Raw genomic sequence first — 25364 nt, 5'->3', positions numbered from 1 at the left:
TATATATATAGGCGGCTAGGAGTGTTGAAAAAACCAAAAACCACTAACTGTAATCGCCTAGGCAGCTAGCGGATTTTCTTAACTGCCTTCAAAAACAGTTAACGGGTAGCTAGCGGTTGTTAACTATCCACATTTTTACCCTAAGAAAAACTACATGAAAATTAAGCAAAAGAAAGAAAGAAAAAGTACATGAGAAATTGAAAAGGTATTGTAGCCCAGTAGGCCATGAAGAAGCCTGGTTTTGCCCAATTGTCCAAAGCCCATAACATGATGATTATAACCAGAAAAGGCCCACCTTTCGTAAACACGCGGAGGGTCACATGACTCACATTCCAAGTACGAAGCGAAGCTCACACGGTCACACCCACACAGGCGCACTGACACACTGTCTCACGCTCGCAGGGATTGAATTCAAACTGCTGCGTCGCGATAAGGCCATTTTTTTTTACCAGTGGGCAGTGGTTGTGGCCTTCTCGACCACACCCTCCACCTCCTTCTCTGCAGTCCCTGCTTTCCTCTACTCCATTCGCACCCTCTCTCCAACGCGCCACCATGTCGGAACTAGAACTCCCGCCAGGAAGACCCGCATTTGCGCCAAACTCGGCGAGAAGAGCGCGTTGCAGTACAAGAAGCTCGGAGACTCTGACCTCTCTATTAGCGAAATCACTTTTGGAACTATAAAGAATCCTTCTTTTTTGTTTTTTTTTGTTTTATGTTATGGGTAAGGTAATAGTCCGGACTTGGTTATTCTCAATTCTCAGTTGGTTTTTAGAACTGTTACTTCTGCTTTTGTAAATTTTATTTCAATCAGTGCTCGTCTAATTACTGGTATTTTTTATCTTAACCCAAGATTTGTTGGGCTATTTTTCATATTACAAATGTATTTAATGTTTCAGATGACATTCGGGGAGCAAAAAAACACAGGAAAGCTCATGAAATGCTAAGTTATGCGGTTGAGCGTGGCATTAATGCTCTTGACACTGCCGAGGCTGTACGTTCTTTCTCACAACTTAATCACTAACACAGACACAATCATACGCTTTTTGTTTGGTGACATTCCGACCTTGTTGTTTTGCAGTACCAATTCCAATGAGGAAGGAGACACAAGGAAAAACTGATCTCTACATTCGTAGCTGGCTCAAGTCTCAACATCGTGAAAAGGTATTTGTTTTTCATGCATGACTGCCTCATATTCTTTTTTGGGTTCTATATAATTCTTTTTTTATTCCACCATATCTAATTTTCTTTGAAATTAAACTTTATGATCGAATTCTTATCTTGATGACGAAAGCTGGGATTCGCGTTATATTATGCATAAAAATGATTTTTTGTGAAGTTGACATTGCAATGTTAATCATGAAAGCAAGAACTAAGAATCTGTAGCAATTTTTATTTTTTGGGTATTACCTGTAATGGATAGGTTATTTTGGCCACAAAAGTATTCGGTTATTCAGAACGGTCAAGTTATCTACGAGACAATGCGAAGGTTTTGCGGGTCGATGCTGAAAATTTTAGAGAAAGCGTGGAGAAAATCCTTAAGCGCCTTGGCACTGATTACATTGATTTGTTGCAAATTCATTGGTATGTTTAGTTTCCTTGGAACATAGAAGTGTGCACGCTATATTCTTGTTGTGATTTGTCATTTTCAGCTGATGTATGTGAACTCTACATGCTTTAATATATGGCTGCTGGCGGTATAAAGATTTTTGCAATTGCAGTGCTTTTCTGTTTGTTTTGGTTTCACCAGTTTGGTGTATGATGTATCAAACACCATCTCTTCTTGTGAATTTTCGCAATTATCTATCAGCTTGATGCTCTTTGCTTATATTATGGTAGATGACTAGAAAAGTTTATTTATGCTTAGATCCTAATCATCTCTCCACTGGGTTCTCTTTGTTTATATTTGTGCATGCTTTATTATCCAATTATTTGAGGGATCAGTCCTATTATACCTGCTGTTTGCTTTTCAGAAGGAAAATTTGAATAAAAGTTGTTTTAAGTTGTGGTTTCTGAGGACACAGCATTCTGTTACAATCCAGGCCTTATCGTTATGTGGCATTGTTTGGTGAGTTTTCATATGATCCTTCAAAATGGAGGCCAAGTGTACCATTTGTGGAGCAACTGAAGGCTTGTAAAGAACTTATTGATGAAGGAAAGGTAACAAATTGAAGTTAACCTTCTGTTCAGGCTTTTCATACCCGTTTATGTTGTATCCTTCTAAACACTTAAGTCGCTATATATTAAAACTCCAGATCTATAGTGTAGTGACATTGGACAAATAGCATGTTGTTATTATAGTGTCTTGAGTTTGCTTCTTCTGACAATTGCACACAAAGACAATGTAATAGCTGTTTTGGAATTTGGATATGCACTTGTAACTGAAAGAAGTAATGAAATTTAAAAGCTGCAACTATTGGATTGTTTTCAAATAACTGGAGTATTACCATTATTCTTGAATAATTCTCTTGCTGCTGGTTCTTTTGAACCTATTTAGGTACGCTACATTGGTGTTTCCAATGAGCCTTCATATGGAGTGATGGAGTTTGTGCATGTAGCAAAAGTTGAAGGACTACCGAAGATTGTCAGTATTCAAAACAGCTAGAGTCTCCTAGTTACATGTCGTTTTGAAGGTTAGTTCATTTTGTGCACTATCTTCATATTAGTTATTAGAGGAAATCAAAATTTTTTGGTTGGTGTATGCAAATCGTGAATAAAAGATAGTGTATCTTACCATGTTGGCTCCCATATGTATTGGAGCAAACGATTCTGTCAAAATGGTTGCTATTGCCAAGAATTTATTCAACGTGGTAGCTGATGCTGGTTGAAGCACTGGAGCCTCTCCTTGTTTTCTCATGAAGGAGCTAGGAGCTTGCTTGCTTGATTTAGGCTGTGAAATTGTAATATTTCCCAACACTGAGGCTTCCTCATATGTGACATTAGAGGTGAAACATAGATAGGCCTGTCAGCATTGTTTAGTTACGTACAGTTTGATGTTATGTTTTAGTAGTTCACTCTCATTGGAGTATATTTAGGGAGAAGCTGACAATTTGGCTATTTTTGACTCTGGTGCTTGTTATCTCATGCTGATTTTACCACGGACATGGTGGGGGGGGCAAAGATTTATATTTGTATGGATGACAATCCAAGGTGGTAAGCCGGGCTGGCAACTGATTGGATTTTGATCCCAGTTATACCCATTTCTGCTCCACTAATTGGACTTTAAAGCTGAATTTACCGGTAAGGATGGATAGTTATGCCCTCAACATTTGTCCATCAGCTGACTTTGTTAAGTAATTTTTTATTACTAGTTGATATTATTTATGTACCATATTTTACTCCAAATTGCATTATCTACATTACCTAGGGTACTCTTCAATAGTCTTGCATTAATATCTGCGGTCACAATAATCAAGGGACAAAACATGAGCTCAAACTATTGATTGAAAGGTAACCAAACTCTAAGAAGATAACAGGTTACTCCTCTTAACAACTAAGGTAAGGAATGAAACAATATTTTGTATTGTGGAAATTTTAGGATAACATGATCAATCATGCAATATAAATCATTTCACTCCAGATTTGGTTATGTTAGCCTCTTAACTGAGGAGTTCGTCTGTCCACTTGATTCTCTGCAGTTGATCTTGTTGAAGTTTGCCACCCAAACAATTGCAATATTGCTTTACTGGCTTATTCTCCACTGGGCGGCAGATCACTTTCCGGAAAATATGTAGATATCAATTCCGAGGCTGCAAAAAAAGGAAGACTGAATCTCCTCCCTGGCTACATTGAAAGATATAACAAATCAATTGCCAAGGTACGTTAATCACTCTTTTGTTACATTTGGTACATATAGATATCATGTAGAAAGAGCATGGTAATAACACTGATATTCAAATTCACACCAAGTAGTGTGCACAGGAAGATGAAATGTATTTGTTATTGTGAAAGTACTTATTTATTTTGTTTTTTTTTTTTTTTTTCTCTGTTTTCAATTGAAAAGGGGTTAAAAGCAAATGGCTGAATCAGGACTTGGAGTTTTTGAAAGTTGTTGCTTTTGCTTTCCTTGTTATTTAGCTTTCAGCTCTAGACCCATCTAGAAACTTAATTTCACAGTCAACTGAATGCTGGTGTTCTTGATGTTACAACTGAATTTCAGGAAGCAACAATAGAATATCTTGAGTTGGCCAAGAAGTATGGCCTAACTCCAGTTCAGCTGGCACTTGGTTTTGCACGAGACCGCCCATTTATGACGAGTTCAATCATTCCAAGTTCGTTTAGTGCTTTTCAAAATGCTTTGAAACTGGTTATGCCATTATCACCTCAGCCTTGTAACTCAAGACCTGCTTTGCCATACTCGAGGAAACCAAGCCCTCCACGCTCTGTCAGTCCGGCATATTCGAGGAGTCTTATTGAAAGTCTCAGGAAGACAATGAACTCCTGACTCATGAAGTGTCAAAGTTGCAAAACCAAGTACTAATTATATTCCTTTTCTAAACACCCTATTCTTCTTTTCTTATCAGTATAGGATTGTAAACCATGAAGCTGTCCCTAAACAATAACTATTTCATTCTTTTCTCCTCTCCTTCAGGCTAGAAGTTTGAAGCAGAAGTGCGATGCTCAAGATGTGGAGCTTAGGAAGTCATATGAAAATGCTCGACAAGCTGTTTCATTTGCTGAAGAGGAATCTTTCAAGTGTAGAGTAACCAGAGAACTTGTCAAGTCTGTCGCAAAACATGTATTTTACTTTACTGAATACCCATCTTTGTCATTGAAATCGATGAGGTTTCATATATTAAGGTTGTTCCAGGCGTAGGTGGTAGCACAAAAATTATTACACATATGATTTGAAATTGCAAATTATTGTAAAATTTGTGAAGCGTATACCCATGGCTTTGGGATACATCCGAGAATGCTTTTTTTTTTTTTTTAACATTCATAGTTAACATAGCTGGTTGATGCAGCCTGCAATGGCTTCTGTAATTCTCAACTACTGAAAACCAAATAATCTCAGCACCTAAAAAACATGATTTAGTGTTCCACTATAGAGTATTAAAAGAAACGCTGAAAATGTTAAATGTGCTCTGATACCCATGAGTATTAAAACCAATTTACTCGGAGTTTATTAACCAGTTTAGGATATTCATACTAATTTAGAATTAATGCCTACAAGTTACTGTATAAGTAATATTAATCCTATAACAAAGTGGAGAAATAAAATACCCATAACCAATGATTTTGCTGATAAACGATGTATTTCAAGTAGGAAAACTAAATTATTAAAAAGTTCAATTGCTCATCAAAACCTAACTAATAATTTGAAAATTAACAATTAAGCTAATCTTGTTGAAGTTATTTTTACATCAATTCAGTATTTTTCACAGTGGTTTAAAGATATTTTATTATGTCAAGTTAAATGCCTAGAAGTAGTCGTCTAATTAAACTTGATTACTTGTTGGCAGAAAAAACAAGCTGAAAAAGAAAAACCATTTGATATTTAAACCAAATGAGATCTATCTTTTTTTTCTTTTTCTTTTTTCCGATAAGTAATGACTTAGTAAGGGCACCAAAAGGGGGGTGCAACACGACCAGATAGGGTATATATATAAAAGGCTACCCTGAGAAAGAAAAACAAAAATATAGGGAAAAAGAGAAATAAAAGGAAAGATAGGAAAAGTTCAGATAACTTCTTATAACCTAAATAACAAAAAACTCTAAAGAAACAGGCTGATCATGCAAATAAACCAGGCACAAGCTCCTCTCTTATTTGCTTATATGTATAGAATACATGTATTTGATAGTGTTTTTTTTTTTTTTCTGGCCAAAGTATTTGATAGAGTTTGAATTGCTAGTTTTGGCTAAAATATTTTTTAGTTGATTTTCTTTGTAAACAGTAAGTTTAGATAAACTCTTTTATATTGCAAAAGCTGAGTCGCATGAATCATTGTTTGTAACAGGACAACTATGACATGAAATGAGCATTGTGTTTTCTTCCCCAACAGTGATTTAGGGGGTGTTTGCCGAAGTTTTGAAAAACACTTCTCAAACAACACTTATACAAATGGGTTTTCATTGCCTCTCGCCATTAACACATTTTTCAAAACAAACCACAAAATACTTTTCAAAAAACTTCTCACACCTTTCATATAGAAATGTTTTGAAAGTATATGCTCTTTCGGATGTAAAGACTGACTTCGTTACTTGTACAAAAATTAGCGATAAAATTAACGATTGACCATAAGTGGAGGCCACCCCTTCACTGGAGGTGCGTCTTCCATCTCTGTTGTCCACCCCCACAAAAGTGGGGGACTCACTTCCTTTGTGCCTCTTGTGCAGGCGCAAGGGTGGTTCTTTCAGCCCTTTAAGGGCTGGGAGTGGAGACCCATCCTCTACAGTCTACGCCTCTTACGGAAGCGCGGGTTGAGGTCTCCACCCCTAACTTGCCACTTGCAGAGGAAAGGAGGGGGAGGTGCGGGTTGAGGTCTCCACCCGTAACTTGCCACTTGCAGAGGAAAGGAGGGGGAGGCCCACCTTCCCCCTCGGGTGAAAGAGTGGCAGCCCAAGCTCCAACATATCTCTTTCTTTTTTCTTTTTCTTTTCGGTTTTGCTTCTTTAATGTTTTAAAAATACTTCTCAGCTTTTTACTTTTCAAAACAGATTTCATTTTACTAAACGAATTTTCTTCTGTAGACCCCACAGACCACTTCTTCAAATATGGCTTCACCGAAAACACTTCTTAATTTTTACTTTATCAAAAAGTCCAAAACCTGAAACGCTTCTCAAAAACATTACCAAACAAGCTCTTACTTAGTAGGTAGGCATGCTCATTATACTGTTTGTGCTGCATTTCTTGATTTCAGTTAAAGGACATGATAGAGAAGCTGCCCCCAGAGGTTTCTGACAGTGAAACCTTTAAAGCCATCCATTCTCAAGTTGAAGATTTTCTAAACACAACTGCTACATCTAATATTTCTTCTTCCTTGCCTACAAGCTTAGAGTCTGACCAACAATATTCACTTCATAAAACTCCATCAATCAATGAGTCTTCTAAAATGCTAGACAAAAGGATAGCCCGCATAGATGTTGCAAGAGTTGCCAACTTGTCTCAGGATGGGGGAAATATCCTTCAGGAGAGTATTAGATCACCAAGTTCTAATACAAGAGCTGCTGTATCTCAACAAAGCTCAGAAAATGCCTCAAGAAAGAGCCGCTCCAGCGCACTGGAACTGTTGATCGTTCTGGTCCCTGTATTCAGTGACACTGGCCTCGGACTCGAACCTCTGAGTGGGTTCTTGAGCGTTTAAGTTGTCAATGTGGCATTCGGTCTGGAACCGTTGCTGCTGCTGGTACTGTCGTTGGGTTTCTTGCGCTATCTGAGCAAAGCAGCCATGGAATAGAACGAAAAAGCAGAGGCTCAGAGAGAGCAAAGAAGAGTAAGCCATAGTAGTGGAGTGATTACGTTTCTACTATGGTGAACATCCTTGCGTGGGGTGGTATTTATAGGGGTAAATGGTGGATTGGTGTTTGGCACGCGGCGAATGGTTGAAGAGAATTTTGTTCTTTTGTGGTGTAGGTGTTTACTTCTTGCATGCCTGCACAACCCCATTTTGCAAACACATAATCTTTTCAGTTGGGGTATGTGTCAGTCGTTTTCTGAGAGGAGTGCATGGTGTTTAACGTTTGTACCAAGGAAGAGTGATTCGATGTATACGAGTGCGCATCATCATCAATGAAGATTAAGAAGGATGCATGGCCTGGTTGGTCGGCTTTAGATCGGATGGTTCTCAACGCGCGTCCATGTTTGATTGATTTTGGTTGCATGCTGTCGGACCTCTTACATCGTTGACACATATGTATGTTTCATATATGCTTTGATTCTGGTAGGTGGCGGAAGATGTCTGAGAACAGTTCAGTCGTCGTCGACTCGTCTGATGGTCATGGCTTTTGCTAATTTTTAAGGGTTAAAAACTCTTAAGCTCCTTATTTTTTAATTTTTATCCTCTTTTTATTATAATTGGTATCTCGATTATGGATAAAGACGGAAATGATAATGATACCTTCATCAAACTTCTGTCCAAAATTTGACAGAAATTCACGTCAGTGCCAATAAAAACTCGACACGTGTTCATATACCTAATTAAAAATTAAAAATAAATAAATAAATGAAAACATTAAAAAATAAATAAAAAATAAAAAATAAAAAAATTTGGAAGCCTTTCAGGTCCCTAATGGCTGGGAAAAGCGTCTAGGCTTAGGTTCGTCCATTTTCTCATCTAGGTAATGTTACTTTTTCCAGAATTTACTTGGGAAAATTTTGCGTTTTCCTCATACTTTGTTTTGAAATTCACGATTTTTCTTTGCGAAGACTACTGCCGCAATGTTTTTTCTTTGGAATCTCTCTCTCTGATTTGGATCTCTGTTATTTTTAGAACTTCAATTTTGGGTCTTTGCTTTATTCTTGTGTAAAGAAGATATTGATTCTTATCTATAATTTTCTCTCGATCTGTTCTATATGTTTGGTCACCGAGAAATTGGAGGAATAGGAGGAAGAGAAAATTGGGGGTTCCGCCACCCCTTTTCCATTTTTTTTTTAATCTAATTTAATTTAATATTTTTAATTTTAAAAATATATATATATATTTTTTTAATTAGTATATAGACACGTGTCGAGTTTTTAGGGGCGCTGATGTAAATTTCTGTCAAATTTTGGACGGAAGTTTGCCTGAAGTATTATTTTTAATCCTATTAATAATATTAATCGCTTTGAGTCTCACTGCACCAATGCCTTAATAGAGACATTGGATATGACTATGACTCAATCTTCCCTACCTTCCTTTTAAATTAGGAAAAAAAATGGTTTTCTTTAGATGTGGCTGTAATTAGACCCAAACGCGTCATTGAAACGAGCTTAATTTGATGAATTGACAAGAACTCGATCGTTCCTGTATAAGAAACTCATGGAAACTAACCTCGTTAGTCGTAATTGGTGATATAAGTTTTACATTGTAAGAATTCTTCTTCTTCTTTTTCTTATCGTAAATTGGTTTGGAGAAAAAAAAAAATTGGCCTATAATCTTTATGGGCAGGCAAACATTATCTTAGACAATAAAAGAACAGAAATAGTTACTACATAAACTTATTATTGCATTCATATTTATGCAAGCAACCGATTCCTTCCAGTACAATCATGCTACCCAATATTATCCTTCCAAACCCCTCTAAAACAAAAGGAAAACCGATTTATTACTGCTAACGGCTAGGAAAACACGTTAGCTGACTATATTTAATTTATGTATCCTCTCCAAATCGCCATTCTTCGTGTTGGCTGCCCAATTGCAAAAGTCTTCATAACCCAATCATGCTTGATCACAATTTGCCCAACAAGAAGTCCAACTATGAATCCACAACCATATCCAATCACAACTACTTTCCAATCGAATTCAAATGAAGACAATGAGTTTTGATTCTCTTCAAAGGTTGAAGGTGGGGGTGGCGAGTCTTCTGAATTTTCACATTTCTTTGACAAAGGGCTTCCGCATAATTCAGAATTACCAATGAAGGAACTGTTTGGAAATGTGTCAAACTGATTCCCATGTGGTATAGGCCCTGTGAGATGATTATGGGAGACGTTAAACAATGAGAGGAAAGTGAGTTGCACGAGTTGCAAAGGGATTACACCAGACAACTTGTTTTGAGCAAAGTCCAATGCTTCTAGCTCTTTTAAGTTCACCAAGGAAGAAGGGATATGACCTGTGAAAAGGTTATTGGAAAGGTTAAGCAATTGAAGTCCTTTCAAATACCCCACGACTTCTGGAATTTCTCCTTCAAATCTATTGCTCGAGAGATCAATAGCTTTAAGGACATTTGAGATTTTCTCGTATACTCTCTCCGAGCCTTTGTTAGTAAATCTCATTTGCCCATTGGTGTTGTGGACGTACCATTTGCTTGCATATACACTAAGCCCTTAACATGACCGACTTGCATGGCTTTCCAATTTTTGAAGTATTGAGAGGGCAACTTACCAGTAATATCATTACTAGCGAGGTCAATGATGCGTATGTTTGGAAAATCAAAATTTCTATTAGGATTCCTCATTGCACCATAGATTCCACTAGATCGCAAAATGAGAACACTCAACTTCGGAAGAATGCCCAGCCAAAAAGGAAAAGTATCATTCATCTGATTGTGTCCCAGATTAAGAGCTTCAAGCATGGTACAATTGGCCAATGATCTTGGTAAACCCCCCTGTAGTCGATTTTGGCTAAAATCAATCATCCTCAATTTGTTTCCTTCTACAAATATTTGAGGAATGGTTCCATGAAAGTTATTGTCATGTAGATTTAGAAATACAAGAGAATCACTCAAGTTGCCTAAACATTGCGGAAGCAAGCCACTCAAGTAATTACTTGACAAATCAAGAAAAGCAATTGAACTTAGATTGCACATCAAGTGTGGGATTTCTCCTGTCAAATTGTTGTTTGAGACCGAATAACTAATGACGGAAAGTGGGGGGATTGGGAGTGACCCTCGAAGTTTGTTAGAATCAAGGCTGAGATATTGTAGATTAGTCCAAGGGAGAATAACTGGAAGTTTATCAAAACCAATTAGAGAGTTGAAACCTAGATCTAAGGCCCAAAGGGTATTTTTGCTTAAATTCAACATCCATTTTGGAATTTGGCCATGAATTTTGTTGTGAGAAAGATCCAACAGCCCCAACTCATCTTGGTTCCTTAGAAAATCAGGGAACTCACTCAAGCCAAGGGAACTTAGAGTTAAAATTTCAAATTTTGGAAAAGTTGCGTTGGTACATGCAGGCTTTATAAGCAAAGAAATATTGTTGCCGGATAATTGGAGTGACTTGAGGTTTTTGAGTTTTAGAAACAAGTCAAATTCCACAGTGCCACTCAAGCGATTAGAAAATAGATTGAGATTTTCAAGATTCACAAGCCTAAATATTGACTGTGGAATTGAACCATGCAACCTGTTTACATATAGGTTGAGCAAGATTAGTTGGGTAAGGTTTCCAAGTGAAGACGGTAATGGTCCAGAGAAATTGCAGTTTCCAGCAGCAAAATAATATAATGACTTAAGGTTACAAATTGAATTTGGTAACTCACCAGAGAAACTCGTCCCAGTAAGTCCTAGATATTGGAGGGGGCTACTTTTGTTAAAATCTGGCAGACTGCCAGTGAGGTATGTATTATGTCCCACAAGAAGATACTGAAGATTGGGTAAATGGAAAATTTCAATGGGAAACTCACCGTGTAAGCCACAGTCTCTCAGAAATAGAGATGTTAAAGTAGAGAAGTTTGCAAAGATATTGGGTACAGTGGATGATATGTCAACCCCACTAAGATCTAGTTCTTTCAAGTTTGTTAATTTCTGAGCTATACTTTTGAGGCCGGACTTTTGGAGCTTCAATGGATTGTATGACAGATCTAGGGAAATTAAGTTAGAAAGCTCTAAAACTTTGGAAGTAATTTGGCCAGAGAATGCAGAGGCAGAGAGATTAAGGTTTGTTAGCCTCGAAAGCTGTCTAAAAGCAGTTGGAATACGAGAAAAATTAAAGTGATTTTCGGCAAGATTAAGGCTCTGGAGGTGAACCAGCTGAAAGAGACTGCTAGTGGAGTTGATAGAACCATAAAGACAGCTGCTGCTGAGGTCGAGACTAATCACATGACTCGTGTCCGCATTGCACTTAACACCATCCCACCTGCAGCAATCGCCGCTTTCAGGCTTCCACGACGAAACCTTCGAACAAGCAGAGGCAGATTGATTGATGGTAAAGCTTTCCTTGAATTTCAACAAGGCAAAGCTCTCATCATCATGGCACACTGGCTGCACAAAAGAAAATGAGGCAGAAAACAGTATAAGATAAAACAACAACAGTGAAAGAAGGAAGCGCATGGAGGCAAAGAGAGAAGGTGATAAACCCATGATAATATTTTGTACTGAATTTTGTTTAGCTCTTAGATAAGCTTACATGGAGCCATGGAGGTGAATGATCGGAGCCTTTATAGGGAGAAGAGATGGTGGGGAGATGGTGGGCAGAATGCAGAAAAAGCATTTCCCTTTCAAGGTATGCCCAGAAATTTCGTCGAAATTGTGTTTATCGAAAGAGAAATGCTAAAGGCCCAACTTTTTTGCCCAACAAAAGTCCAACTTTTACCCTTTATTTTTTTTCTAAAAAAAACAAAATAAAAAATGGAAAAAATGTCTGAATCAACCCTATATATTTTTGGCCTTTCTTTTATTTAATATTTTTTAAAAAATGAAAAATAGTATTTTTCTTCATAATAATGACATTTTCTTGAAAAAAATGACATTATTATGAAAAAAATACCATTTTTCATTTTTAAAAAAATACCAAATATAAGAAAGACAAAAAATAGATAGGGTTGCTTCAAACATTTTTTCCATTTTTTATTTTATTTTATTTTTTAAAAATAAATAAGGCAAAAGTTAGACTTTTGTTGGGCAAAAAAGTTGGGTCCCTATCATTCCTCTTATCGAAATCTCCACCACTCCTTGTTTCTATCTCACTTCAAGTCAAGTCGTCTCATGCCCTTTTCCTTATCTCACCTCAAGTCAAGTCGTCTCGTTCCCTTTTCCCAACATCATCCGATTCATCCGCATTTCCCTTTCAAGGTATGCCCAGAAATTTCGTCGAAATTGGGTTATCCAAATCTCCACCGCTCCTTGTTTTTATCTCAGTTCAAGTCAAGTCGTCTAATGCCCTTTTCCTTATCTCACCTCAAGGCAGCTCAAGTCAAGTCGTCTCGTCCCCTTTTCCCAACATCATCCGATTCATCCCTATCAGTATCAGGTTGATGTTATAGTAGGCAACTTCCACTTAGATGTCATGCCCATAGTCATTTACATTTTTTCTAAAAAAAAAATAAAAAAACTTTTTTTTTTTTAACATGCCCATACCCAGTTCAAGAAGATTCAATAACGACATTCTGCCATTATTGCCTCCTTAAAAAAAAATCGAAAAATTAGCTCCATTACCACCTCCCCCCCCTTTTTTTTTTTTTTTTTTTTTTGGATAATCACGATTTATGCTCTGAAAGTAATTTTTCAGTTGTTGGGATGATGTAAGGATTGGATTGGATTATAAAAAGTATTCAAAACAGCTAAGCAAAGAAGCATGCAAATAGAAAATACCAGAAATTAACTGAATCATGGGTTCATAGTTGTCCTTATCTTACAAGATGGGAACAATATTGTCTCAATTGTCCCACATTTTTGCCTAAATGGCTCCTCTCCATTTCATTTAAAATGGAGAGGATCCATTTCCATCACTAGGTGCTCACCACCCACTATTTTTTAGGTTTTTTTTTTTTTTCTTTCTTTTTAATATGAATTGAAAAAAAGAAAAAGAAAAAAGAGAAAGTGTGGCTATGAGGCATGATGTATAACTTTGAGATGAAAGTAATAAAAAACTAACATAACCTAAAGGCAAATCCAAAACAACGTCAATTTAGTGAATTTAATATATATATATATATATATATATATATATATAAGTGTGGATAGTGAATGCGAATATTATTATTCGCCCGCATTTTCACCTTTAATTTGATCATCCTCCTCGTCATAGGTCTCTCCGTTTCTTCCACTTTTCGCTTCTAAATTATCTGACTTGAAAAAGCATGCAAATAGAAAGGACACAAAACCAGAGGACGCTAATTCTAAGAAGTAAGAACCAGCAAGTAAATCAGGTTTTAGGAATTCAAGAACAAGATCTAATGCAAAACACTTCACACTTCCCTCTAACCCCAACAATTAAAAGGGAAGAAGAAAAAAATTATCAAAGTCTAAACATTTAAAGTAAAGTTTACTTAACCCCCTCAAAATACTACCCCAATTATAATCTATCCCCCAAACTATCAATTACGACAATTTACTCCTCAAACTACCAAAACAATGACCATGTACCCCCAATATTAGCAAAATGACGAAATTACCCCTACAAAATTTTCAATAAGACAAAAATATCCTTAAAAATTTGAAAAAAAAAATAAAATTTAGTATTTTTATTTTTATTTTAGTAAGGTTAATTTCATCATTTTTTTAAAAAAAAATTGGGGTACATTGTCATTGTTTTGGTAGTTTGGAGGGTAAATTGTCGCAATTGATAGTTTATATGGTAGATTGTCATTGGGGTGGTAATTTGAGGGGATTAAATAGATTTTACCTAAACATTTATTAGAAAAGTATAAGCAATGTTCATGACAATGATTAATTCAACAATCATTTACGTGATGACCTGACCTGACCTGGCTTGGCTTCATCGGAGAGAAGAAGTCAACTAGTCAAGCCAAGTCAGGTGGCCATATTACTTACAATAAATCCTAGCATCATTGTAATCCTAGTAATGTTACTCTGTACACCTATTTCATATCAGCTAACAAGACAACATCATTGTAACATAGTTGAGATCCTAGCTAGTGATTTAAGAGATGAAATAAAGTACATTGTGCATTATGGTCTAAACAAGTGGTCATCAAATGAAATTAAGATATTGTATTTGTTAAATATATTGTGGGGAGCGGAAGAAAGAGAGAGAGAAGAGAGAGAGTGGAAGATATAATAGACTACATTGTATTGAATAGTATATTGTATGAATGAATACAGATGCCTCTATTTATATAGAGGCTATGAGTGATAGGCAAGTAACTATATATTAATTAAGGTAGAGAATAAACCCTAATAGAAAAGACAATAAACCCTAAAATAATATATAAAATATTTTAACATCCCCCTTCAAACTCAATGTATAAAATTGAGGTTGGAAATATAAAGGAATATATATATATTTTTGGCCACCGGAGCGTGGCCGGAGTTGGGTGGCCGGAGGCGGTGGATGGCAGCTGGTGGTGGCAGTACCTGGTTCTAACCCATTGGATCAAGTTGAAAAGCTTGGATCCAGGTGATTTCATAAAAATACTCTAATATCCCCCCTCAAACTCAAGGTTTGGGAAAAAGAAGGGATTTTTTTTTTTTCTTTTTTTAGGTCCGCAGGAAAAGTTGCCGGAGGTGGCTGGAGTTGGGCGGCCAGAGGCAGTGGATGGAAGGTAGTGGCAGCTGGTGCCTGATGGTGGCTGTTGGACCCAAAATGTTGGGCTTGAGATTTGAATCCATTGGGATGGATTGGACACAATATTTTGGGCTTGAGACTTGAGTCTATTGGGCCAGTTACATGTGCCAAAGTTGGCCAAAACCCATTGACCACTAAAATGGTTGACCCGAAATTATATAACCAGGTCTAACCTGATGGATCGGATTGACAAATTTTGACCAGTTTGGAGAGCTCGACCCGGTGACCCTGTTTAGGACCGATATTGGACCGGGTTGGGGAGATCCGATTTGAGCCCGATGACCCGGTTGGAACCGGTTTTGGATCGGGTCGGATGACTTGGATGGATCCGAAATTGACCCGATTTGGACCAATTTAGATCCCGATGACCCGGTTAGAACCGGTTTTGGATCGGGTTGGAGATCTTGGATCCGGATATGATTTTTTTTTCCCCTCAGAGATGACACGTGGCAGAGGAGCTAGGGCTGACGTGGAGGGCTCTCTGGAGGACATGTGTCATCTAAAGGAAGAGAGGACTGACTGGCGCATGTGGTACACGCGCCAGGGGCTGGCAGCCGCATGAGGCGCGTGCATCACACACGCCAAGCCCTAATTAGGGTTTCAGGCGCATGCATCTCATGTGCCAGGATGGTTGACTGGCGTGTGAAGCCCACGCGTAGACCTTTGGCCGAAGCGTGGCGGCGCGCCGGTGACCTAATGGCGGCGATCTTGACGGATTTAAGACCACCGGCGACGGATCAACTGAACAGAGTGAAAACCACGAAGATCCGACAAAAGTTGCTGAGATAGAGGGAGAAGCTGAGCAACAAACTAAAATAGCTATTGTTGGATACTGCTTACTCAGGTTAGTGATTGGGTATTGCTATTGCTTCTTTCTCTTCTCTTTTTTTTTTTTTTTTTTGTGTATGGGAAGTTGATTTAGTGGTAAAGTATTGACCTTTGAATGATTGGTTTCTTTCTATGATTTTTAACAAGTTTGGGTATGATTTTGCCTGGGTGAAATTTGATGGTTGTATTTCTAATTGCTTATTTTTAATGTGTACCATATAGGAGAGGATGAAGGAGTTGCTTCCCACTGACCCTGCTACTGCAAAATCTGTAACCGAGGGCACCGTACGGTGGGCGCCCGACGATGCGTACACACAGGGGCTGGGCAATAAGCCAGAGTATGCTGGTCGGGTTCGCCAGGTTGGAGCCGGTATACTACCTGTGCGCGGCAGCATACACTCGTACTATAGACCAGTCGCGCCACGCTCACAACCTTCCAAGAGCTCTGATGTCCCAGAAATGATAGAAGCTGCACTACAAGTTGAGCGGGAGAAGCACAAGCAGGAGATGGATGCGCTGCTAGAGACACAGCGAGAGCAGGCAAAGGCGCAGTTACAGACACAGTGAGAGCAGGCAGCGGCGCAGCTAGCTGAGCAGGCAACAGCGCAGCTAGCTGAGCAGGCAGCGGTGCAGCAAGCTGAACGGGAGAGGCACAGGGCGGAGATAGCTGCGCTGTTAGATGCACAGCGTGTGCAGGTTGATCAGCAGGTTGCTGTGCGGCTAGCTGACAACGAGGCTAATATGAACACTTTTTACGAGGCACGTTTTCGTCAACTTGAGGCCATGTTGAAGTCGAGGCCCTTATCCGGTATGACTCGAGTTAAAGATGTGTCAGGCAAAGAATCTCCAGCCCGTTTGGTGGTGAAATCGTCGGTGGGGAATGCACCAGGTAATGCAATTTGTTTTTTTTGCTTTAAGCTTTCTTGAATATGATATATATATATGGACACTCTTGTTGCAAAATGTTTTGTTCTTCATTGGTTTGGTGATACATTTGATTGGAATTAGTATTGTTTTTTATGTTGTTATTATTGATAGTGACCTCGGTAATGTTTGTTATTATTTATACTACTAAACGTTGGCATTGTGTTTGCGTTTAATTCTAGAAGGATATTATTTTTCAGTCGGAATATATATATATATATATATACGTAACATTGATGATGATTTATAATTGTAGGTATTGCATTTTTTGTTCTATTATAATAATGTCATTTTGGTTAGCATATATGTTAAAGTTGTTTGGGTGCCCTTTGTTGTGTTTCGCCTAGGATCCTGATAAGAAAAGTACTTATTGCTTCTTGGTTGATTGTTTTATCATCTCCAGGTGCTGCGGAGAAGTTGTCGAATGAGGAAGCTATCGACCTAGATTGAGCATTGTCTGTGAGTTCGTTGTTGGTAAACATATTATATATGTTGTTAATGTCTAGTTGATTGACGTCTTGATTGATTGACGTATTGGTAAACATATTATATATTTTGTCATTGTTTATATTCGTTGTAACATATATATAGTTTGGTTGTATATGATTGACGTATTGACTGCATGTTTGTGATACATATAATTATGTCTATATGATAAATAGTAAGTTGCATTTGATGGATGTTTAGTCAAAATATCGTTTGATGTTTAATAGGTTGGGCCTCTTGTAACTATGAGCACTTGCTATTCTTTATGAAGAGGACAAATTATGATATTTGGGTACCGGTAGAAAATATCAATTATCAATTTACTTCTATGTTCTTGAAGGTAATTTATGCTTCAATTTATAAATTAAACTGCTACTTTTGGTTAGGTTTTCTTGTTGTTTGTGAAATAGATGTGTTTGACAATAAATACCTATTTATAACATAAGATTCTGTGGTAGGTCATGGAGGAAAGTTTCTACTTTAAAGTAGAGTATTTATTCAGTCTTGTCTTCCACAGGATAGAGTAGAGTATTTGTTTCTCTTTGTAGAGTAACATTTTTTCGAATTTATTTCTTACTGCAGATTGTGAAGAAGCTCATGGATGTTGTTGCTAGTATACATTAAGCTATCTGGGAAGCCTTTGGAAATAGCGGTATGAGAAGCTCATGGATGTTGCCAGTATATTATGGCATTTGCATATTGCCAAGTCTAACCTAGTCATATAGGACGCATTAGTTTGGTTGGATTTTGTTTTCCATTTTGGTTTGACATATATCGTAATATAATTGTGGAACTAACTTAATGACTTACCAGTTATTCCATGACTGTATCTATTTATTTCTTATGTTGATAGATCTGAATGTCGAATTATATGTAACTGAATTTCTGTACATACCAAATGCAACATGGCTGTACTCATTTTCGAATTGCCAACATGACTGAATTTCTATACTCATTTTTGTTGTTTTTGTCCTAGTTCCATCCTATGAAATTGCCAATTGTAGACAAATCAGGAAAGAAAAAAATTGTAGACTAATCAGTTGCATTTTTGTCCTAGTTCCATCCTATGAAATTGCCAATTGTAAGCAAATCAGGAAGGATATAGTTCCATCCTAGATTCTGTAAAAATTGTTTTTGTCCTAGTGCCAATTTTTGTTGTTTATTTGTCCTACAACAACATTTTTGTTGTTGTTGTTTTTGAGGAAGCAAAAAACCCAGAAAACAAAAATTTGCATTTTTGAATTGTTTTTGAGGAAGCAAATCTGGAAGCTCGTTGAATCAGGGGAAGCAAATCAGGAAGCAAAAAACCCAGGAAACAAATCGGGGGGAAAAAAAATAAATTTAAAAAAAAAAACCCTAATTTTCTGACGTTGGAGTGTTGCCCCGTCAAAAAATAACCTGTCGTGGCGACACTACAACGTCAGAATATTTTCTGACGTGTCTATACTGCCACGTCAGAAAATATTCTGACGTGGTGGAACTCCAACGTCAGAATTTTCTGACGTTGGAGACTATACCACGTCAGAAAATTTTTCTGACGTGGCATATAGTAAAACGTCAGAATTTTCTGACGTTCCACATATTGACGCGTTAGGAAAAATTTTTTCCTGTCACCTATGTTTCTGACAATCTACACGCGTCAGAAACGACATGTCAGAACCATTTTCTGACGTGTCAAACACCTTAAAACGTCAGAAATCTCCAGTCACAAAAAAATTGTTTTTTTGTAGTGTTTATTTGTTTTCTATTTAATCCCAACCGTTGGGAGATTTAACAACACTAAGCAGAAAATAGTGCTTAGTATCTCACCCTATCCAATGCTTTCATCCTGATATTAGGGCTCTCCTTTCTTGATTGTGTTGGCATGAGTTGATGAACTAAATTAACATCAATTTAAAATACATTTTTTACAAATTTCTTTTGTAAATTCATCTCGTTCTATGGGTTTATTATTTTTGAAAAATTGAACCCATGGTCTATTTTCTTTTATTGAAGTATTTTAAATTGAATCCATGGTTTATACCTTTTATTTATTTCATGGTATCTTTTTTAGATTAGAAAGAAATATAAGGAAAATATAGGAAATTGATGTGTAAATTTAACTTTGTCACCGCAATTTCTTTTAGTTTCTTCGTTCTGCCCTGATGCCATCATTGGCAGTAAGTTTGGAATTATTTGCAATGTTCGTAAAAAGTTTCACTTATATGAAATATATAAATCTTGAAGCAACTCTTTGGAGGAAATCTGCTATAAACGTCAAAGTTTGATGCATAAGCAATTTTCTCTTGGCTTAAGTTTTTTCTTCCCCATTATTGGGATAAATAGTTCCAAATATTGCATAAATATCATTTCACTAATGGCATACCATGCAAGAATATTTATGAAAAAGAAAAATGGGTGGAAGAATGATGTCGATTTTAAATGCAAATTTGCCTTCTGACAATAGTCTAGCATATGGTGTTATTCATATATTTGTGTTTCTCACATGTGGCAATTGCAGGTCATTGTTTGTGAGGAAAATTTCCATGGGATTTCTGGCATGTCTTTTTTCACGCACTTTTGATCCCCCACAGTGAGTTTTCTTCCTTCTGCTTCTTCTTTGCAAGCCCCAACACACTAATTCTTCATTTCTCCGAATTAGAATACTCATAATTTGTTGATTATGTTTATGATTTAGAAGCAAGTTTCCCCTGTCAAGCTAAGAAAAAACTATAAATTTCAACTGATTGTGGTTTGCTACGTCTTAATTTTGATTTGTGAATACAGAAAGTGATGACTTGATTTGGTTATATCATGAAATGTTGGAGAGGCCAAATAAAGATGGTTTTTGTTTGTTGTAAATGATCCCGTGTTGATTTATTTTGTGAGGACATGGTTTAAACCTTCATGACAGGTATATTTTTTTTTTTGTCCCTATACTCACAAGTTTGTATAGAATATCTTACTTTTGGTGATATTACACTTCTAACGTGATTTTATTTCCCATCATATAATTTATACCTCGGCTATTGTTCAACATTGGAACAATTGTGAAGTTCATTCTATCTGCAACTTTTTCTCACATTTTCCAATATTGTAATATCTATATATAAGCTTTCAGCAATACATGATCTGGGATTTTTAGACACTTCATAACAAATTAAAAATATATTAACAGCAACGTGCACTGAGTAGTGGATGATCTTATTGTTTGTTGCTATGATGGATGATACTCTATGGCCTTATGTTTTCTTGTGGGAATGTTAAGGTGTTAATTGTGCAGCGAAGAAAAATATCTTCCATTGCTAAATTATGCGAGCAATCTAAGAGTTTTTATGGCACAGTTTCTGTATGCCTTCCTCTTTTATTTATATGCATGCTAACCTTGTCTAAAGTTTTTTCCCCTTTTTCTTTAAGATGGGGACCTGTATTAACATGGGGTTTTGATTTTGCAAAAGGGTGCTTGCACCTCCCTAAATGCCTATATGAGGGAAGAAAATACAGCAGTGATTTCATTGGTTTTCTCTCAATTTGAAAAGTAGTAGTTTTTTTCTTTTCTTTTTTTAGTTCTCCACCTTATTGCCTGGTGAATCTTACAGAGATTTGTAATGAATTTTACCATATTCACGAGTACAATGATGGTATTTTTTTCTTGTGAAAGCAGAGAATGAATTGGAGTTGGATTTCAAGAGCATATTGGGACAAAGTTCCGGTCATCCAGCTCGGACAAAGGTTATTGCTTGTCAATATGTTTGTTTGCTTATACTTCTGCTACTCTTCTATGTACAATCTTTCTAGCCATGAATCGAAATCATTAATTAATGGCTTTTTCGTAATCTATGGAGAAAGAAGCGGCCTTGAATTTGACTGTAGATGTTTTTTGTTTTGTAAATCAGTGAAGCAGCATACTAATGTAGCTTTGTTACATACCATGTATGCACAAAGTTCCTCCTTATCCAATTTGTTGTGACTCAGCATTCTTTTATGCAATCTTATAGTTTCATGGGATGGTCACTGTTGTATGTTTGGTTTACTTTGTAACAGAATTATAGGTTAATTACATAACTTTTCTATCAAAAAGAAAGATTTGATTGTTGATTAATAATTAGTTGTGACATATGGTCATGTTTCGTGTGTAACCAATGATATTTGGTGCCTTGTTTTGGGTAAGGCGTAGTATTTGGTGCTATTAGTGCCAAAACTATTTTGTTATAAAATCACGGATACTCTGATGGATTTATGCTCTTTAAACACTTTTTTTTTTTTTTAATATTTGTTTTTGTTTTGTTCGTTTCTTTTCTCTCCAATAGATGGGTGGCATCCCTTGGTGTAATTTGAATTCATTTGGTATATTTACTTAATTTTATAGTTTTTTTTTAAAAAAAAAAAATTCAATATATACTTTTCAATAATCTAGATATTAAATATATTTTATAATATATGTATGATATTAAAATTATAATATTAACAATTATAATAATACATAACACAGAGAACTAAGCACGTGCATTGCACGTTCCATCCTAACTAGTATATATATATATATATATATATATATATAAAGAGAATACGGACATAGTTATTATCCACATTTACATATGTAGATAGTGGATAGCCAGAGGCCCAGATGACGCCAATTCCAAGAAGTAGGAACCAGCAAGTAAATCAGGTTTTAGGAATTCAAGAACAATGTCTGATGCAAAATACTTCCCACTTCCCTCTAACCCAGTAACCCCAACAAAAGAGAAGAAAAAAAAAAATCAAAGTCTAAACATTTATTAGAAAAGTATAAGCAATGTTCATGGCAATGATTATTCAAGAATCATTTACGTGATGACATGACCTGACCTGACCTGACCTGGCTTGGCTTCACCGGAGAGAAGAAGTCAACTAGTCGGAGCCAAGTTAGGTGTCCGTATAACTTACAATAAGGGTCTATTTAGAATTGCGTTTGAGAGATTTAAAAATGTTTTTAACACTCAAAAAATTTGTTTGAAGAAAAAAGTACTCGTTTGATAAAAAAAATTAAAAGTACTTTTAAGGGTCCAAAACGCCTAAAAATGACCAAAAAGTACTTTTGGCAAAAGCTTAAAAATAAATTTTTTGCCGAAAAACTCTTTTTGACTTAAAAGCTCTATTTCTCATACGCAATCCCAAATAGGCTCTAATAAAACCTAGCCAACTATATTTTTCACTTCTGATTTTTTTTTTTTTAAAAAAAAAAAATTGTTAAACTTCTAATTATCCCAAAAGCTTAAATTGATAAAAAAAAATGTAAATTTAATCACTTAATCATTAGTTTAACACTTCCCCTCATGTGTGGGCTAAAACTCCCTTTTAATAGGTGTGACCCAACATGTGAAATATTTAATTTAATTTCACCCCACGCTGGTCAGCTCTCTTCCCCCCCCCCCAGCTCTCTCCCTCTCTTCTTTTCTCCATTTTCTTACTCTCTCTCTCTTCTTTCCTTCATTTTCAAAAACTCAAACCCAAAAAATCTTAAAAAACCAAATCAAAAAATCAACCTGAAAAATCAAAAACCCAAACGTGAAACTCAACAAATCTTCAAACCAAAAAAATCTTCTTATCTTCTATTCTTCTTTTTTTTTTTTTTTTTTTTTTTTTGTGCAGATCTGCTTCTCTTCTCCTTTTATTTTTCTTCTTCTTCCTCTTCTTTTTCTCCTTTTTCTTCTTCCCTCTAGAGGGAGCTGGCCGGCTGCATAGAGAAGCTAGGGAGATTGAGAGAGAGGAGAGACAGAGAGAGACAGTTGAGTCTGGAAATGAGAGAAAAATGACCAAATATATAAAAGAATTATAAAGGAAAAAGAAGAGGGAAAGAAGATAGGAAAAAGTGGGAAAAAGTTAAAAATCCCGCTTTTTTTTTAGTAACGTGCTAACATTTAACACGTCAGAAATTTTTGACGTGCTGATTTTAGCACGTCAGAAATAAACCAGATTTAAAAAAAAAAAAAAAAAATTGAAACAGAAATAATTTCTGACGTGCCAAAACCCAGCACGTGAGAAACTCTCTCTCTCTCTCTCTCTCTCTCTCTCTCTATATATATATATATATATAATCAACACAGAAAATAAACCAATTTAAAAATAAAAAATAAAAAATAAATTGAAACAGACATAATATCTGGGGCACGTCAGAAACTCTCTCTCTCTCTCTCTATATATATATTATAACCATTAATAATTATAATACCTAATTATAATTATCATTCTAATAACAACAAAATATCATCACCCCACCTTTGCTAGCTAACCGTCTAATCTAACCACCTTTCCTGGCATACATTAATATATAGCATGATTATGTTTAATTAGTGTACATTAATTAATTATATAATATACATGTGATATTAATTGGCATGCATGTGATATATATATACATATACATATACATATATACCAAGTAATTTATACTAATTAATATGATAAACTTAATTTTCCTATCCAATCAAAATTAATTTTTTATGCCAATTAAAATTAATTGTTTTTTAATACATATTTTTTATATCAATTATTTCCTAATTACAATAAAATGTTAATTTTTTTTTTTAACGTGTTGGTTAGACACGTCAAAATATTTTTGACGTGCCACAGATGGCGCGTCAAAAGTTTTTGACGTGCCATATTTACTTTATCATATAATTTCTATTACAAATATAATTTATTCTACTATATCATTTTTTTTCTTCTTATATGTCGTGATGTCCACATTATATATCTATACAACACAATTACAATTAATTAGAGAATAAATAAATTAATATTCTAGATGTATAGATAATTAGATGTAAACACTCACCGACCACATATTTTGTGTTGGCCGAGTTCATATGAGGTTTGGGGGTCTTAATTATAAAATAAATGTATTCAGTATGTTTTATATATTTTTAAAAAATTAATATGGTTATCATATTAATATTACTAGACTGATATATATATGCATGATAATATCATGTTCAACTTAATATTAATGAAATGGTTGAATTAGATGCATTCATGTGATAATTATATTAATTGGTATACAATATATAGCTAGAATGATTACGCATGCATATATATACAACAAACATATATATATATATATATATATACCAAGTAATTTATACTAATATGATAAACTTAATTTTCCTCACCAATCAAATTTAATTTTTTATGCCAATTAAATTTAATTATTTTTTAATACATATTTTTTATATCAATTATTACCTAATTATTTACAAATTAATGTTAATTTGTTTTTGACGTGTTAAAATGCAGCACGTCAATAATATTTTTTTTGACGTATCTACTTAGACACGTCAAAATGTTTTGACGTGGCAAAAATTAGCTACTGTTTGCCACGCAAAAAAAATCTCCTTTTTTTTTAGTGCCGCGAGCAGTTTCTAACCACCGATTAACCGCTATAACCGCTTAACCGTATTAACCACTAACAGTCTAACCGCTATAACCGCCTAGCGGTTAGAGGTTATTGAGTTTACTAACCGCCTTTTTATATAATATATTTTTATAACTATAATTATAATAATATTTATACATATAACAAATATAATCACTTGATCATTAAATCACAATTTTTTTTTAGATAATTAAATCACAATTTGAATATTAATGTATTATCATTATAATTTATATGATTATATCACATGATCAATTGATCATTAAATCATTTAATTATATAATAACAAATTATACATAAATAATATGACATAACTCATAAGTATACAAATTCATACTAATACAACAATTAAGTACCTAGAGACTTAATTCCAATGTATGTTATAAACTTATAAGTCTATATATGTTATAAATTATAATTATACATATATGCATATGAATAATATAAATGTATAAGATCAATACTTAATCATATGATTCAATGACAATTCAAATATTTTATTCAAGTTAATCATATTATTAATGTACAATGATAATGTGATTCATATAATATCAAATTAAGTAATTGGCATTAGATTTAATAATGTGTTACTTATAACCACAATTGAAGTATTAATGTATTATCATTCTAATT

General features: G+C 35.4%; 2 protein-coding genes and 2 pseudogenes across 2 annotated transcripts; 2 read left to right on the top strand and 2 right to left on the bottom strand.

Annotated features, from left to right (window-relative positions):
- Nucleotides 1–7301, top strand: part of LOC132178291 (PH, RCC1 and FYVE domains-containing protein 1-like) — a 13543-nt pseudogene extending 6242 nt beyond the window's left edge.
- LOC132179827 (uncharacterized) lies at nt 909–4852 on the top strand (annotated as a pseudogene).
- A 1979-nt stretch (nt 7302–9280) lies between the features above and the next one.
- Nucleotides 9281–9910, bottom strand: LOC132178290 (putative receptor like protein 25). Its single transcript, XM_059590732.1, has one exon. It carries the CDS (start codon nt 9908–9910, stop codon nt 9281–9283), a length of 630 nt encoding a protein of 209 aa, XP_059446715.1.
- On the bottom strand, nt 9907–12064 carry LOC132178289 (receptor-like protein 7). Its single transcript, XM_059590731.1, has 2 exons — nt 11981–12064; nt 9907–11835 (listed from the first exon to the last, which is right to left on the bottom strand). The coding sequence occupies exons 1-2, from the start codon at nt 12062–12064 to the stop codon at nt 9907–9909; spliced, it is 2013 nt and encodes a 670-aa protein (XP_059446714.1).
- Nucleotides 12065–25364: the final 13300 nt, after the last annotated feature.

Source organism: Corylus avellana, chromosome ca4 (genome assembly GCF_901000735.1).
Source record: "Corylus avellana chromosome ca4, CavTom2PMs-1.0".
Taxonomy (NCBI): Eukaryota; Viridiplantae; Streptophyta; class Magnoliopsida; order Fagales; family Betulaceae; genus Corylus; species Corylus avellana.
This window is presented reverse-complemented; position numbering and strand designations above follow the sequence as displayed.

Bases quoted from the DNA above. Each gene is read 5' to 3' on its own strand.
- LOC132178290 (XM_059590732.1), bottom strand. From the start codon at position 9,910: ATGAGATTTACTAACAAAGGCTCGGAGAGAGTATACGAGAAAATCTCA.
- LOC132178289 (XM_059590731.1), bottom strand. From the start codon at position 12,064: ATGCTTTTTCTGCATTCTGCCCACCATCTCCCCACCATCTCTTCTCCC. The intron at 11,836-11,980 runs GTAAGCTTATCT...TCTTTTGTGCAG, and splicing joins ATTCACCTCCATGGCTCCAT to CCAGTGTGCCATGATGATGA.